This window comes from Lissotriton helveticus, chromosome 1_1 (genome assembly GCF_964261635.1).
Source record: "Lissotriton helveticus chromosome 1_1, aLisHel1.1, whole genome shotgun sequence".
Lineage (NCBI taxonomy): Eukaryota > Metazoa > Chordata > Amphibia > Caudata > Salamandridae > Lissotriton > Lissotriton helveticus.
In genome coordinates, this window is record NC_136057.1 from 507,897,759 (window position 1) to 507,915,990 (window position 18,232).

Here is an 18,232-nt window from a genome sequence, read left to right on the forward strand (position 1 = left end):
AGGATTAACCGTAAAATGAAGTGGGACTCCCACGTAGCTAAAATGCTTTTAAGCTTCAAGAGAGTGGCAGGAGCTATCGCTAGAGATCATCGTGCGACCTCTAGCAGACCCATTAGCCCTGCTTTAGCAGTCTATGATGGTAAGGCCTTGGCTGCAGCAACTTACGGGTCGGAACTCTGGGGCTTCGACAGAGTCCCAGATCTGGTTAAAGCAGAGAATAAGTTTCTGAGAGAGCTAGTGTGTCTCCCCATTTCCACGCCCTTAAAACCATTACTTCACGACATGGGTCGCCGCTCCTTTAAAGATATTGTTGGCCTTGGGCCATTACTTTATTGGGTACGCCTTAGAAGGACACTGGAGCTTGCCAACTATGCTGCTGTCCTTGATGATCGTTTTATTGTCAATTCCCCAATGAAGATTGGCTGGCTGAAGAAACTGAGGGATCTGGCGATCAGTTTGGGACTAAGGAAAGAGTGGTCCTCTCAGTTACCTCCCTCGAAGGAAACCGTCAAGAAACTCAACTGGGAGTGGATTCGAGCTAGAGACATGCAAAATCCAAAGGGGGCCTCTTAACCGACCAGTTCTTGGACCATAAGCCTGAGAGGAAGCTAGAACCCTTTCTTGATTTCATTAGTAATCCGAGAGACAGAACATTGTTTTTGAAATTGAGATATGGAACCCTACCCTTGAATGTCTTTACTAGAAGATGGAGAGGACCCCCTCACCATCAAGCTACCTGCCCGGGGTGTGCAAATCCTACAGAAACTCTTGCTCACTTTTTGTTTGCCTGCAGGGCGTACAGGGGCCCCAGAAGAAGATGGTTAAGACCGGTTTGTAGAGAACTGGGAACAAGGCATTATTCAGTGGCCCTCCGCTTGTTAACAACAGATACCACATCCATGATGGTAATTTGCGGAGTTGCAAAATTTCTGGGGAGAGCATGGCAAATACGTACAAAGCTTGCTCAATTGAGAATGGGGTAGGACATCAAGTGGTATAACTGTCTCATCATATTAACTGCACTTTATTAATCAGCATCTTTTTAAAAACAAACCAGACTTGACTTGTTTTCACCACTGACGTGTATTTTAATTGGTTTTTAAACTTGCTTTTTTGCTTTCATATCCTGTAACTTGTTTTTATCTAATTTTATCTTTTGTGATGATTTTGTATTTACTTTTATGATACTCTGTTATCGAATAAAGTATTAAATAAAAAATAAAAATAAATAGAAACATAGCTAATTGGTGATGTCTTCAAATCAACAAAAAGGAGAGTATTTCTGAGGAGGTAATGACGGTATAAAAATGTCTTCAAGAAGCACATTTGTAAAGAGTCTCCTTGTGAGTTAAAGAGGACTATACTATTGCTGTGACTTGCGTCTAACTCATGGTGAGCAATGGGAGCTAAAAGATCGACTAAACTCCTAATGTAAACTGACCGCGTTGCTCTGTTATTGGATGTGCCGCTAGCGTCCTCTATGTACAACACCAATAAGAACGGGAACTACACACCATTCTTCCAAAGTACTATTTTGAAACACAGATTTTAGGATTGTGAATAGGCAAGTGTTTGGCTTAAAGGGAATTTAACATATGTCAGTCTGCGTTTAGAACGGATTACTCGTGCCAGAATATATGCTTTTTTGGAAAAATTAATCTCGGATCAACACTCGGTGCAACGATGGAAACAGACACTTAAAAAACAATGTTGGGAACAAACGTCAACATTGTATTTTTAAATAGTAGACTAGCTCCATGCAATAGCAACTTGAAAGAAAGATAAGATATACCCGACTATGCTCATTTCGTGTACGTAACTGTGCAGTGCAGACAAATCAAACATTTTTGAGGTAGTCTTCCAAAAATTGCTGTTCTCTATTTAAGACAACAGCAAGTGCGCGTACATTAAAAAGCTGTTATTTGTAAGGAAGATTACTGACGTCTGTGATTGTAGTTTGCATTAGGTCAACCTGGGTATTTTGAAATTTAACGGAATGACTTGGTAGTCCTAAGAAAAGCTTAGTGCCTGATTTACCGCCTGCTGCGCTCTTATTGTTCTTACTGCCAGAAGCCCTGATAAAGGTAGGTCCTTCGATGCACTGGATTTGATTTCTTCTTAGTCTCATTTTGAGTCATAGCGGAATGTTTCCTCCTCAAAGGAAAAAACCCTCTTGCCCAGCAACATTCTGCGTGCAGCGGAGTAGGCAGCAGCTAGTGCCATTGGATATGCAAATACAGAGGGGTGCACCCGTCCATTTCAACCCGACCGGGTCTACTCCACGCCCATTTTTAAAGAGATACTTTCTTCAGTCGCCTCTTGTCGCCACGAGGGTGTATGCAACACGGGTCCGTTGTAAAGGGAACTGTTATTGCAGGAAAATCAGCTGTGGAGAGAGTTGGCCCGTGGCTACCAAGAGTCAGTGCAGCCTTGATCACCTCATGACCCCTCTCCGCGAAGGCACCACGTGGCTGGAGCACTGAAACTCAAGGAGTTGCAAGCATGGTGCTAGTTTAAGCAGGTCCTGAAGTCGAACCACACACAGACCCATAGCCTGTCGCAGGGGGGAACGCGAGTGATTGCTGAGTCTGCAGGAGGAGACGTGTTGCTGCCAGCCTGTGTCCCTCGTCGCTGGCTTCGTTTCCTAGAAAGCATTATCAGCCCGCACCAGAAACCAGCGCCGGCCGCCTGTCAGAGAAGCCCGTCCCAGGAAGTGCCTTCGCGGCCACTGCAGAGACACCGCGTTTTCGAGTCAGAGGCGCAGAGGGAGGCGGTCGGCGCTACTCCCGCAAACCAGCTCTTCATTTCTGCCTTTTTACTCTGCTTAACTCTCGCACTCCAGCCACAAATTGAGTCCTGCGCCCTCCTGTTCTCAGAAGTAAACTACTGAACCGAGCACGTTCTGCCTTGAAAGTAGGGGGAGCCCACCCGGATCGCGACTGTTAATGGCACCCACGTTTTCAAGGATTCACCATATATACCCTCTTTAAGCTGCGTAGAAAAGCGCCTTGCCAGGAACTAGAACAATGGCGGTAAAACAAGACAAGGACACCGCGAATTAGTGTGGGGTTTTGTTGCCTCCTGTTTTATCCTGCCTCTGGAAGGTGAAGCGTATCGAGCAGGGCGCCCTGTCCCGGGGCCTCAAAGAGGAAGGGGACGGAGGCGTTTGAAGTTACGTCTAGCTGGGCAGCTGCCGCGCTCTCCACAGAACCGGCCCCGCGCCGCCTGCGTCACTGCCACTAAACGGCTTCCCACAGGCCGAGAGGAAGCCGAGCAGCGCCGCCGCACTTCTCGCGGGAGGAGGGCGAGCCTCGCGCCGCACAGGAGGAGCGCGAGCCCCGCGCCGCACAGGAGGAGCGCGTCTCCGGAGGCACCCACCGCCACGGCCTCTCTTCATGGAGCTGCTGTGCTGCGAGGCGCCGGCGGTGAGGCGAGCCCTGGCGGACCCGGCGCTGCTGCGCGACGAGCGCGTGCTGCTCAACCTCCTGCGGGTCGAGGAGAACTACCTGCCCCGGTGCTCCTACTTCAAGTGCGTGCAGAAGGACGTGCAGCCCTACATGCGCAGGATGCTCGCCACATGGATGCTGGAGGTTTGTTTCCTAAAGACCACCCTCAGTCCACGCTGAGAGAGCCCCCCAATACCTCACCCTGTGTCCCAAATACCTCACCCTGTGTCCCAAATACCTCACCCTCTGTCCCCAACCAGACAAGGAACCTCTCCCCACCGCTTGCATTTTTTTGTGGGCACATTTTGCCCTTCCCTACCCTCCCTTCCGGGCTGGCGGCTGCTGCGCTCCAAGTACTTAAGAAAAGTTCCGGAAAGTCCCCGAGGCGAGGGCTGGCTCGCGGCCCAGAGGGGCGCATCCTGCATTAAATTTACCTCTAAGGGGATAATAGCATAAAATGTTAACATTATTGCCACACAAGCTGCTGTTTCTTCCTATTAAAGTGGATGTCTACGTATACAAGAGGTGCCATGTTTCGCCATGTTGATTTGAGCTGTAGGGCGGGGGTGTCGATTCCAGAAGGAGTTTGCAGGGTGCCACGAGTGGGAAGGATCGCAGCCGCTGGCTCACACCCGGCTGGATACTTCGGGGTGCCCATCCTCGTGGAGCCCGGTTATACTCCGTCAGACCCGTCCACTTCAGCCCCTGAGACGCCGAGAACACCCCACCCCTCCTTTAGAGGCTCTGTACGCCACCCTCCCCAACCCTCACTGGCCCGGAAAATAGATCCCATGCTAGCCCAGAGCCCCAGCTTTGTTTTCATGTATAGGGCTTCTCTGTCCAACCTTCCTTTGATTTTTTAAAACTAATTGTCGGCTTGAGCACGCCAGACTTTCGCTGTCCCAGTCCGGTGGCACGACCATTACGATCGTTTTTCGCCCACTATGGTCCCACATAGATTTTTTACAATTGTCGGGAATGATCAAGAAGACACTCTAAAAGGCTGTGCCGCAAAGACCGAACTCGTGAGTCCTTTCATTATATTTAAAATATTTTTTGAAAATATGACGGAAGAGGAAATGCCGCCATTGATACAGAAACGAATACCAGTCACACTGCTTACCCTCATCGTTTTGTGGCTGGAATTCGTTCCGTATTAAATGAAACAATGAGATGCGAGCAGACTGAGAGTAGCGTGTTTTCCCGAATAAAAATATTATTGTACTTTAACTTTTTCGTATCACCAGCTCGTTATTTTAACAGTGCTCTTTCTCTCTCTTCTGTCCCCTTTAAAACCTCAGGTCTGCGAAGAACAGAAATGCGAAGAAGAGGTTTTCCCTCTGGCAATGAATTACCTCGATAGATTTTTAGATGTGGTGCCCACCAAAAAGTCCCACCTGCAGCTGTTGGGGGCAGTTTGCATGTTCCTGGCGTCCAAGTTGAAAGAGACAATTCCCCTCACTGCAGAAAAACTTTGCATTTACACTGACAATTCTGTCAGACCCCAAGAGCTGCTGGTAAACAGTCCCATATTTTTTTCCTTTTCATACATGTTTAGTATATCGTCTGCCCTTCGTGGCACATGATTTATGTTTCATGTAAATATATAACGTGTCGTTCATGTTACTTAAAAAAATAAGTGCCTAAGCAACTGGTGAAATGTTGATGTAAACGTCAACGACCATTGAAAGGTCTTGATAATTGGTCGGATTTCAGCCCTTATTTCACGATGACGTATTTCTTGTTTCTTTCTGTTCAGAGCATTAATTTATGTTAATTTGTCATGATAACCAAGGCTAGGATGCATAATGCGAGGGAAAGAACCTGAAGATTAGTTTGCCCTTGCCTGGCTGAATATACCACTACAACTCATTTGAATTGTGGTATTTATATTAAGCAACATCTGCCAAGACTGGACTGGTGCTTACCCTCTAATTTCGCCCAACACAGTCGCCCCTGCACTTCTCGCCTGCTTCTTGTCCATGGTTGATACTGGCTTAGGTTAAAGTGCACATGAGCAATATTTGTTGCCATCATTTTCGTTATTTTTTATAAGGGCTATCGTTTACTATCCTGCATAATATATGAGACTTAAGCGTATAGATTGCGCACGTGCGTTCTGTATTAAGTAGCTGGTGGATACATCAAGTTGGGAGGGCCGAGATTGATCGCCAGGGACGTCAATTTAGGTTGTTCCTTTCCTTCTGACGTCTCGGCGTGGGATTTCTAAACTACCATTGCCATCTTGTGGCAGGTGATGGGTAATGTAATACGTCCCTGCTGATGTATGCTGGTACTCACTTTCAAATTTTAGATTCGCAGCCTGTGTCCCCTTTAAAGCACTAGTTGGCAATAAAATATCGGAAAACAGTACTTGACTGGCTGCAGAATAAAGCCTAAATGTCGCATGCATGGAATACTTGCGACTGAAGGAAGCGCTGTCTCCCATTTAAAAAGTTTCCCGATAACGCTAAGATATTTCAGATATACTTTAGCCATAGACTAGTGGTGGACATTAAGAATTACTTGTAGCATCTCAAAGGCGCACTGAAATGCTTTTTTATTTTATTTTGATAAGGGCACATGTCTCGAGAATGCACCATGATGCATTTGTGTCATTAGCTCTGGAGCCAATCCCTTTCAATGCAGTAAATATGGATGCTGTAATCTGAGACGCCCAGACATATTTCGCTTCAGTATCTTGTTAGTCTTTCTGACTGGAAGTTCAGAATGTCTTCAAAAGACAGAAATCATGTTAAAACCCAATTAGTCTCTCTAGCTCAGTAGACCCAGACATTTACAAGTTTGAAGCTACTGTAAAGGGGCACAATCTCCAGGCAGTGAAGATAAATTGAAACTGGACGAAGAAATGAAATGTAGATGTGATATGCCAATCTTTGTCAAAGTATGTTTCAGTATTTATTTTAAAGTATTGCCTCTGCTTTTTCCCCAGGAGTGGGAGCTGGTCGTTTTAGGAAAGTTGAAATGGAATCTTGCAGCGGTTACTCCACATGATTTTATTGAACACATATTAAAAAAGCTGCCTCTACCTAAGGACAAGTTGCTTTTGATCCGAAAGCACGCACAAACGTTTATTGCTCTTTGTGCCACAGGTATGATGGTGTTTTTATCACTGGTTAGTAGTAGTTGTGAGAGCATTTGAGAAATATGGTACTTGTGGGCTAATTTTGACAAGTAGCTTGTTGGAATTTACTGCTAAATTGGCTCATGAAATAGATACATGAAAGCATTATTGAAAACTGAGTATCACTTGCACTGGCCAGTATTAGATCCTTTTCTAGGCAACGATAAAAAAAAGCTTGAGTGCATGGATCCTAATTTTTGTCATTGAATGTGCTAATGACTTCTACTAAGCCTAAAGGGGTTATTTAGCTTATTGTGTACAGTCCGCCATCACCACTGTCTATCTGACGGTACAGAGGAAGGAAGCCCTTTCTACAAAGCTGAAATGCTGGCCATAATATCATGGCACCTATTTTGTTTGTTTTGCATTGGTTTATGTGTCTGCACAAGCAAAAAAAAAAAACACTGGGTGTTTTCTCCAAGCTTGTTGTGGTCATTTTCTTTTGTTTTCATGTTGATAATCGCCAGGTTTTACCTGGCAGGCTCACACAAAAAACATACATCGGAATGATCCGTATTAGTAGGACGCAGGTTCTTGCATACATTGACAGAATATCTATGAGGTACGTCCTACAAGTCAAAAGTTTCTGCTGTAAGAGTCAAATGCGGTTTAAAGCGAGGGAAATCTGGCACTTTTGTCTATTTCAGACCAGGATCGAGAATCACAATTTTGGCAGATGTGCAATTTTAGTTGATGATTTGCATCTAGCAAACTCTGAATGACCCCACTATATGAGAAAAGTATATTTTAATGTTAAAACCAACAGGGTTATAAGTTTTTTATGTTCGGTACATTTTTCTTGTTTGCAATTAGAGTATTAGAAAAATAGTAGTGTTCTGCAGTAAGTGGTCATGCATTTTTCAGTTGGTTTAGCTGGTCTTGTAATAAACGGTCTTTTTTTTCTTTTGGTCCACTCGGTTTGTTTTGGACAAGTCTTTAACCTGACAACTTATTTTTTTAATTTATTGGGCAAAAAACTACTGCTGCAACCTGCTTGTATTTCCTCATAACTTTTTCTTCCTTTCCCAAGCTTTGAGAGCTGCCTTTGTTGCAAGTATTTTCTACAGCAGACCCACTTATATGCAAAATTTCCAACTGCACTCTTCTATCTCCTGCTACACTCTTCTATCTCCTGCTTCCTATTCGGATTTCTATATGTACTAGGCAAGTACTGTTTGATGTGCACAAAGATCCTCGAGAAACACCTGAACACTCAGTTAAGCACCTACTTGGAGCAACAGCATCTGTTCGACTCCTCCTAATATGGATTCAGTAGATGCTGGGTACACATCATTGCTGATACTGTTGGACTTATCTACGGCCTTCAGTACCATCTCTTCTACATGGCCTATTGGTCACTTTCAGGAAAGCAGGGTGTCAGACTCTGCCTTAGAGCTCCTGGCCTCATTCCTCACTGATGGGTCACAGAAAGTAAAGATGGATCAATTTTACTCTGATCCCATATCTACTTTCTGTGGAGTCCTGCAGGGCTCCTCTCTGAGTCCTGTTTCCCCGCTGGCTAAGGTGATCAGATTCTTTGAATTGGAGGTCTCATCCTCTGCTGAAGATACACATTAATCGTGTCCGTTACAAAGAACATTGAGGCCTCCTCAGACAACCATAACAGCTGCATGCAGGCTGTTGCCTCCTGTATGGCAAACAACTTTCTTCGACTCAATGGGGACAAAACTCAGGTTCTGGTCTTTGACAACCAACAATCTATATGGTCCCACTCATGGTGACCAGAAATGCTTGGATCATGCTGCCTTGGGAAAGAATTTTGGTGTCATAGTGGACAACATGCTGTCTTGATCTTCTGGTCAACAGTACTGCCGCATCCTGTTTCTTGATTATTAGGACCTTGAGGAAGATCTTCCCATTTCTCTCTCTCTCATTGTGAAAACACGCAGCTGTTGCCCTGATTCTGTCTAGATTGTATCATTGTAATGCTCTTTATTTGGACATTAACAGGGGATCTATTGATAAGCTGCAACTTGTCCAGAGTGCCGCAGCAAGACTGATTTTGGTCCTTCTTAAATTTCATTTGAACTCCGCTGCCATTTGAAAATTGCATTGGCTTCCGACAGAGAAGCGAATTCTCTTTAAGGCCCTATGTATTGTTCATAGGGCTGCTAATAACTCGGGTCCAAAAGGAATCCCAACACCTCTTCCAATGCTACGGCGCTGCAAGACAGCTGCGATCTACCAATAAAAATTGGCTGGTTTGCCCAGGGTTAGGAGGGCAAGGTGGGGAAGAAGAGCCTTTGCTGTGGCCACATCTAAACTCTGGAACACACTTCCTACATTGATCTCCTGTCTCGAATCACACCCTCTCTTCTGTAAATCTTTAAAGACCTGGCTCCGTTTTCAGCACCTTGATGCCCATGGCCATTTTTTCGTGTTCTACAAGTTGATCATTCATTCAGATAAAACAGTAATGCATTGAAAACCACACACACGAGGTTTGTTTATTTTAACCAAAGGCTTAAACCGCAGTTTAACATACTTTCCACTCAGTTGCTCTTCATGCATGTGATTCATGTAACTTTTTTTCTTCAACCAGATAAGACCAACATTAGTTTCCTATCCATGCATTTCGAACATGTTACTTAAATATCCAAAAGCCACTTCCAAAATACAGAAGAAGGCCGTAAACCAAACAGCCAAGTGTTGCAGTCCTTTTCTGTGATAGCTCAGATTAAACTTTCATCTCCAGATCTGTCTGTGTCTAAACCTTCAGTTTCAGCCCATGCACTTTCAACACCATCAAGGGAAGCTGAGGATCAACCCTTGTTGTAAATGCATCTCGGACCCTAGTGTAAATTTTCCTGATTCATGCCCTTATAAGGTATAGATTATCCGATCCTTATAAGGCATAGAAATCATTACCATATTTACACTGAGCCTATGCAGCCCAAATACGGCATGGCTACTTCCACTATGTTCCAAGAATCAGCAACGATTTCTTAGAAAAACCCGCCTTCAGCAGCTAGGGACATCCCCTTGCCTGAATACTAATTTATCTAGGAAATCATGGAGTTTTCGAAGAATTGAGTCTTTGATGACGTTAAGTACACACGTCAAACTCTGCACCTTCAAAGTATAAATATGCATAGATTTGCCCAGACATGCACACGGTGGTTTGGAGCAGATCGACTAACTGCTTGCCCAACGCCCTGCAGCAGCAAGTGCAGAAGGAAGCCGACCCTCCAGCTAACGCACTGAGAGACTCTTTTCTCCTGCCGAGAAATCCAGCTCCAGTGTTTCCAGGTTACCCTTGCGCGTTACTGGGAGATCGAGTCCTGAGAGAGAGATACAAGACCTCCTTCATTCTAAACCAAGGTACGGAGCTGATTAGACCCTTAGAGAATTCTTGATTAGATTCTTGGCAGAAAATACTAAACGTAAACTACTCCTCACTTACTTCTTCCCTTGTGCTAGGCTTAGGTCAGGTACACCGGGGTAGGCGTATTTTAGAAGCACCAGTTGAGTACTTTTAGCCAACATTTTAACACTGTATGTATTTTATCAGTTTTAAGGCAATTTATGGCTTAGAAACCATATCATGCTTTTACAGTACTACTTTATAATACTGTTTGTATTATATACTCTGTACTTTATTACCAGTATTACGATTGTAGCAGTACGTTTCTTATGCTTGAGAAAGAAGACTGTTCAATAAACACTTTTATTGAAAACGCCCGTCTCTCTATTTTCTCAGCACCTCTGGTGAAACGAAGCTTGCACAATTGAGTGAAATAGCTATCTATTGTTTCCGCGACTCAAGAGATTGATTTCTTATTCTTGGGAAACAAAGTGGTCATGTTTATGCGGTTGTCAGAAATGAATCCCTTCTTGTGAATTCGAGAAAGTTTCTAGTGACCTCTGAGCTAGCTGGCACTCACAATTAAGTCTAATATATATACGATAGAGACCTAGTTGACTTCAGTCCTACGTCTAAACTATAGTATGTTATTCCAATGCGCAGAGCCTATTGGGAATATAGGAACTACACTACACCCTGTCTCATAATCATCTTTGATGCTATCAATGGCATTTTCCACATCGATAGCCGTATCAATGAACTACAAACTTTCCTGAGACTGCATTATTTGTGACGTATTAACAGTTTTTTGAGCTCACTCACATTGTATAATGAAATTACAGTTATTAAACGCAGAATAGATAAAAATCAGTTGGGACCTAAACCCATTGGGTTGTCAACTATGTGGGCTCTATGACATAAATGTTATGCGCTTAAGATTGATATTACAATTGCGCACTTTGTATTACTTCCAGCCCTGAGGAAGCTGTAGGTTTACCCCTATCACGGCAAAACGCTTTGGCATAAGGGATTGGAGGATCTGATGATATTAAAAGAAGAGAAAAACAAGAGCCCAACTGATTGTCTATTCTGTGTTTAATAACTGTAATTTCATCATATAATGTGTGTGTGCTCCAAAACACTGTTAAGAATTGTTCAATCCTTTGAATTTAGGGAAGTAGGATGTTCTTTTCCCCTTTTGGATGCACCAGACTATATTGTTCTTTAAAGAAAGTTGAGTGTAATCACTGTATGAGCGCCTGTATATCCTCTACACCCAACCATAGTGATTATTAGTGACGTAGTTTCAGAGAAACTAATTCAGTTAGTACTGCTGCCTAAACATGCGTTGCTAAGTAAGGTGTCCCAGCAGTTGTCACCAAAACTGCGGGATACTGAGGAATCTGACGACTGACCTTTTTTCCCCCAACCTGCCAAGCAGCCCACTGAGGTAAAATGTTAATTCCCAGATTCAGAAGAGGAACTTTTCATGCAAAGGATGCAAATGACCAAGGAGGAATATTGCATCACCTAGCGATATCAGGAGCACCGGATGAAGGACTGTGGTATTATTAGGGCTATACTTTGAAGAGAGACTAATGCAGTTCAGCCCATGGTCCTCATCCCTAAACCTCTGATTAGAAACCTTCCAACAGATGATGGCCGACCCCTACTTGCATTTTCTAGATTAGACCAGCGTTTCATCTGCGCTACAGTTTCCTCAACAGCTGCCTGCATTTAGTCCTTCCTTACAGGAAGGGGATACTACAGCTGATCAAGAAGATGGGAAGTAAATTAAGATGTTCAATATACTCTAGGCAAGGAATTGAACAATCATTTCATAACAATCATTAGATCATATATCCTCACCTCCTGTTGTCTTGCTGCTGGGCGAAGTTAAGATGGGCATTACATCGATTTGAACACCCAGTGACACTGATTGCTTCTTCTGTGATTTTTAGAGCACCACATCCCTAGATCTCTGGGTCAGTTCCTGTTGATCACATTTGGAATATGGGGTCTGTTAGTAATGCAAACACCAGTAACAGTAACCACATTTCTACCACATCTGCATAAGAAATAGTCTCATAGGACACCTCAGGCTGACTCTGTAGTTATGCAAGCAGTAAAGAGAAGATCCCAAAACCCAACCTCCCTTTGCGTGGCACCCCTATTTGGAGCTGGAAAGTGGCTGGATAATATCCGAGATGCCTGTCTCCTATGGCTGCAGCTTCAGTTAGGACAAACTATCTTGCTAGTCTGGGCTGATATGATAGGCAATTGTGTTCTGACATTACACCTTTCCTAGACCCTCCTCCAGAAGACAAACGTGCAGAGGCTAATGAGATCGTGGACAAGAGTGAGCTTACTTGGAGAAAAATTACTTCTGTGGATGTGTTTGGACATGTTGTGGTTGCTTCTTCAACAGTGCTGCTTCAACAGTGCTGGCTATACTGCTACTTATCTTTCTGACCAGAGGCCCAAAGTAGGACCCAGGACATGCCATTCAATGGAGAATTGTGTTTTGGGAGAGATATGAATTGAGCTCTCTTGGGCATGTCGATGGATGCAAATGCGGCCATATTGCTTGGACTACTGCAGCATAGACGTCCAAGGTCTTTTTGTGATTCTTGAGGAAGTGAGTTGTAGAGGATAGCTGTCATGCCACATTCCACCTCCACATCGGGCACAACAGCCTTGCTGCCAATATTATTCCCAGCAATCGTACTGAGTAGCATTTGTGTATCTTAAACAACCCAGACATCAGAAAGTTGGTAATTGGTCAAGATCACAGGATAATAAAAGATGACCCTGACTTATAGCAGGGGCATGCTATATCACCCGTTCTTTCTTTCCCCCGCAGCTGCTAGGAGGAAGGGTGGAGTGCCGTCGCACTCCCCCAAGGTCAGCGCGAGCTTCCGTGTCTGCCCACCCGAGCGGGCAGACCAAATCTGCCGTGCTGGCTCCTGCGGCAGCAAGCGAGGGTGCTGGCCGGGCCGGGAGCCGGCGGGGGCAGACAGTGGTGGGCTGGCCGCCAACGTGGAGAGCCTGCGGGGGCACCAGATGGGACTGGGACCCCGGACAAGAAGAGAAGAGCTGCGAGGGGCCCGGGTGGGTCCGGGCCCCCAAAAAAGGAAAGCACGTCCGGGGGTAGGCATCTGAGCCTAAGCACTCACCTGGGGGTCTGGGTGGGACCAGACCCTCCAACGAGGGAAGCAGCCGCTGGAGGCCCACATCGCTGCACTCCCCAACGCAGCGGGAGAGCCGCTGTTATAATATTCACGAGGCAGGAGAGCCTCGCCCCATAATGCCTTGTAGGCCCGGATCAGCCTGCAAAGGAAAACTGCTGTTTTTCTGCATGTGGTGCCCCCAGGAGGACGGGGTCACAATGAGGGATGTGCCAAGGTGCAGGGGGAGCAGCTGGAGAAGCGCAGTCTCCCCCAACGCGAAGAGAACGTCTCTCCCTAAGTCTCATGGGGACTTCAAAAAGGATGCGGTACAAAAGGGGGTGGTGATGGACGGAGCATCTGAACCAATCAAACACTCACACCCAGTCAAGAGAACTGGGTTTATTCCATCACCGTTCTTTAGCCCACTCTGCCACCCCAGTTCAGACATGGCCGTATGCAAACCAGTCTGACCCTGTGCCTCATGGGAACAGTCCAGCCCGAACTGCCAAGCCATGCCTTCCCTGGACCGGAAACAAGCTTCCTAGGACCGGTTTCTGGCATTTCAGCCGTCTTCAGCCAGGCTTGCTTGAATCCAGTGGCAAAGTGAGCAAGGGGCTCACGTCTGAGCATACCCTGCCAACTTATGGCGAACAAAGCGGTACAAAAGGGGGTGGTGATGGACGGAGTATCTGAACCAATCAAACACTCACGCCCAGTCAAGAGATCTGGGTTTAAAAGGATAACCCTCAAGGGCTCAGCCAGGAGTCGTCTGCTTCCCCATGGCTGGAACTTTTATTCTACAGCTGGAGGTACTTTAGGGACTACCTCAAGGAGTGAAATGCTGAGTTGGGGATGTCTGGAGAAGAGGATCCCCTGGAGGCGAAGAGATGTAATGGCACCCGAAGTGTATTTACTAAGGTTGTTTCTTTCAGAGGGACTGAAGGTCACATGTGTAGTGTGAAGTACCTGTTTAAGGTGATGTCGTAAGCAAAGTGGGGTAATGTTGCCAGACATTCCTGCTAGGGTGTCTGGCTGTATCTGCTTAATCCTGTGCGTTCATTTGAGATGCCTTTTGGGGCTGTAATTGCGATGCATTCTATTGACCTGCCAATGTGATAAATAAAGTCCTTCTAAAGTGAAACTTGAACATGTGGTCTTGCTGCTGCGCTTGGGTGAAGAACCCAGACTAGTAGACCTTAAGATTTAGAGGTGTATTCTTCATGGTCAGTAGGAAATGCTCCATCAGCGTTGTGTGTCACCAGGGCATGTGTAGCTATATTAAATGCTTGTTGAGGTAACAGGGTGGGTCGCCGCTGGGATGATGCCAGTGCGCAGGACCCTCGCTCCAGGTTCGGTTCAACTAACTGCATTTAGGGGCAAGAGGGGTGGAGATGTTATGCAGTGTCACAAAGTAATTCCAAGAGCTTATGTATATTTGTAAATTGGTGCATAGTTTTGAGTAGTGTGTGTGTGTGTTTAGTAAATGTACTCCTACTTTTATAAAGCAAAGAACAGACTGGACAATCAATTATTGAGTGTTATTTCTGCGCACCTGTAATGGCGATTTACTAGCCCACACCACCTCCCTTGAGTAAGCCTCAGACTGCTCTGCAACGCTACCCTTTGAGAGTCAGGCACTACACTTGGGTGTTTCTTTCCCTGTGAAGGACAAATGTAGTTCTGTTATTTGTGCAGGCCTCACAGATACTTCCTCGTTTTCCAACACTGCTGTAATCTGAAATTCTCTCAGTAATGAAGAAATCTTCGACGTCGACATCCATAGCAAAAAATGTTATGCATATTTTCTTTCTAGTCCGAAAGACCAACGAGTAGAGATTAGTTTAGATCTTAGTAGCTGAACAAATACCTAAAAAAGTTATCTCAGACAAGAAATACTTCAACTCCTGATGAAAGGGGGTTCAAGATTTCTCTGGATTTCAAGACATTTATGCCCACATCAATACCATGGATTGAATATTTCTCAACTTCAAAGTAGTTGGTTGCCATGATAGTTTCAGGATGCTCACGGTTTCAGACTATCTTCAATAATCTTTACAGTATGTATGGCTTCAGTAGTATCCTCTCTTTGGAGACCAAGACACCAGGTTACCTTCTGGCCCCCACACCTGTACATTTGCTTTATGAGAGGCCTCATTTTAATCTGCCAAAGCTTCCACAAGAGATGCTCCAAAGCTATTTCACAAATGTGGTCTTTCTGTCAAGAAGGACAAATAATCACTTGGTCTTTAAAGACTTCTATAGTTTGTTGGTGCCACCCCACCTCAAGAGGATTTAATACTGGGGCTGCATAACCTAACTTGTTGATTACAACAATCAAAAAAACGTTTTAATGTACCCTTACAAATCTTTGCTCCCTACTTCATCCTTGTAATCCCTTTCTGCTGCGTGCACATGATGTTACAGGAAGAACTTAACAAGCCCTGTGGCTTTAAGTACAGTCATTCAAGAACCAGACACTCCATGAATAATTACCCACAGTGGTAGACTTATAGGATAATTCACTGATGATCATTTGTTTTCAGCAAGAGGCAACATATTTTTACAACAATGTTTAAACAATACTATCGTCTAGAAGTGGCAATAGAGAGCGAGACAGCAGTTGGACAGGTGAGCATCCGGTGAGCTTTTTCTTTTTTAAAGCTTTTTCTCCATTTAACTGACATGCACTGTATGCCTGTATGCAACTTTGATCAACTACTTTTCACTCTGCTTCAAGCATGACAAATCGCACGAGAAGAAAAATTACTTCAATACGTACATTTCTCCAGCGTTTTTTTTCTCTCCATAAATTCACATGCAGCCTACCCTCTCCACAATGCAGGCCCACCCACCTGTTCGAAATACTGCAACACTTGTACTTTGGAATCGGGGTTATGGTGGCCTCCGTAGGCAATGGTCCTCTATATGCTCTCACCTCATTTCTCAAAGTTCAGCCCCTTTTTAAGGAAGTTATTGTGCCAACTTAATGTTGAAGGTCGTTCAAGTTGTGTTAATAGAGAATTGCTGTTCTAAAGTAACTGGGACTCCCAGCTCAACAGCAGGGAATGACACAAGCGTGTGAATTCATGAAACACGCCAACACTGGAGAGCTGTAGCAAGAGGCCACAATTCCTTTTTGGTTTCTGCTTGATGAGCTCATCCCCAGAAGGTGGGGGAGGCAAAGCAGCCTTAGTGTGATATTTTCTGAAGTGAGAGATGCTTTTTACAATTAATCTATAATGCAGACACCATGCTTCCATTGACGTTCGTTATGTGGGCCGGCGATTGTTTTGGTTTTATTTAGTGCTTTATACTGCACTCTGCTGTTGAGTGTTAGCCTGGGCTAAAAATTGTTGGTTTCTGGTTTTTCTAGGGCCTCGCCAGGGCTAGGTCACCTAGAAATATTTTAGATGGCAAGTTGACCTTTTTTTTGTGTGTTCTTGAGAAATGTCAACGTACTACATGATTTGTTGACTGATGAAGGGAGTCCATTATATTTATAACTCCTAATGCCACAAGCTAATAATATCTTCCTGAGTTCTCTTAGAAAGGATAAGGCTCCTGTTAATACCTCTGGCTGCAGCATAGATCGAGGCTGCTTGTCAATCCTCAAGAGTGCACATTACCCTGGGAGCAACAGATCAAATGATGCTAGCAAGCACGCTCAATGAATAGATAAATTAGCAAACATCCAAATGCGGGAATTTACCGACATAGCACAATTATCCACCCACAAGCTCGTTTCTGTCAGATTTTTTAGCCTAGACTCTGAGCTAAGAACAAAAGCTAATGCAAATAGAGCGGCCTTCTTGATCCTTGTAGAACTCATCTGCTTAGTTTTGAACGGGTCTATGCTTGAGGTGAAATCTATCATATTTTTCACTTACCCCGTTAAACACAACCATGCATGATTGAAGTCAAACTCGCTGTGAGAGGACGAGTCGATATTAGATTCCTTTCTCAAGTTGCAGATTCAGATCAGTGTCCATCTTTTTTTATTTTTTGGCATGAGACTATGGCATTGTAGAGTTTTGAATAAAAATGCGCTACTTCTGAGCTGAAGGCTGCTTAGTTGTCGCTATACATAAAGGGCGCTGTGCCACAAAGTGTGTAACAATTGAAGTCTTTTCTCAGCCAGTGGACTGGTCTGAAACCATATTTTATTAGGTGATTCACCATCTTTTAATGTGTGGTTGTATATTGGCGTCAAGTTTGTCACATATTGTCATGGAGGCCTGTAAATCAGAGACTATCTTTGTTAGTACTGCTTATAAAGCAATTGTTCACCTATTGTTTCTTGGCACTTACAAATAACACACCTTCTGGATGACAAATAGGTCAGGAGTTGCTCACTTCCATAAGCTTGTTTAAAAATCCATGCCATTAGAAATTTACGAAGTAGCTTAACGTCAATTTTGTGGCGAATCTTATCTAGCAGAGAGATCCAAGTTACAAGACACAGTACTGAATCTGCATTTGTGGATCGTTGGGATCATAAGTCGATTTGCATACATAAACCTCAAATTACGAGTAGGAGTATGCAGATTTTTTTTTCTGGCCATGAATTTAGGAGCTACCCCATCCATACTTTTGAACACTGTGCAGCATACCTTAATCTAGATCGTTTCCTTCACTGGTAGCCAGTGAGGTTTCTTTAATAATGGTGTGGTCTGGGGGTATCTAGGAAGAAGACATTTCAGTATTTCATTCTCATTTTGGTAATTTGAAGCTTATTCCTAGTGATGCTAGGCAGTCCTGCATAAACAGAATTGGCATAGTCCTGGAAGGTTTTCCTAATTATTGTCTTGAAAAAAGTAATAAAACGAAGTTGTTTATGAAATTCGAATGTATTTTGCTTGATGATGCACACAACCTCTTATGTTCTCCCTTCTCTCAGAACATTCTTTTGGTTTTTAGGACTTCTGATAAACATCAGAAGCTGGGTAGGGTAGTTGAAACCAGCGCAGAATGATTATCATCTTTTGGGCACCCTCCTGGAACTCTAGCTATGTAGAAATGTCAAAGTTCAGTCTTTTATTTCTGGACAGCCCCTGTGTATTGAAAATGTACATTTTGGCTCCGTATGCTATGAATTCCATCTGCAGTTTCCAGCTGCAGGTGTTTTGGCATACAGAGATGATGCTAT

General features: G+C 44.3%; 1 protein-coding gene across 2 annotated transcripts in view; it reads left to right on the forward strand.

Moving 5' to 3' along the window:
• Positions 1–2,288: 2,288 nt before the first annotated feature.
• CCND2 (cyclin D2) overlaps positions 2,289–18,232 on the forward strand; it is a 43,689-nt gene continuing 27,745 nt past the window's right edge. Inside the window, exons 1-3 of one of the 2 annotated variants that reach the window (XM_078673960.1) lie at positions 2,289–3,590; positions 4,748–4,963; positions 6,400–6,559. In XM_078673960.1, the coding sequence (XP_078530086.1) occupies positions 3,396–3,590; positions 4,748–4,963; positions 6,400–6,559 (571 nt within the window). In that variant the 5' untranslated portion in view covers positions 2,289–3,395. Of the gene's footprint in view, positions 3,591–4,128; positions 4,472–4,747; positions 4,964–6,399; positions 6,560–18,232 lie in introns of those variants that run through there. The other variant, XM_078673961.1, reaches the window with a different exon arrangement.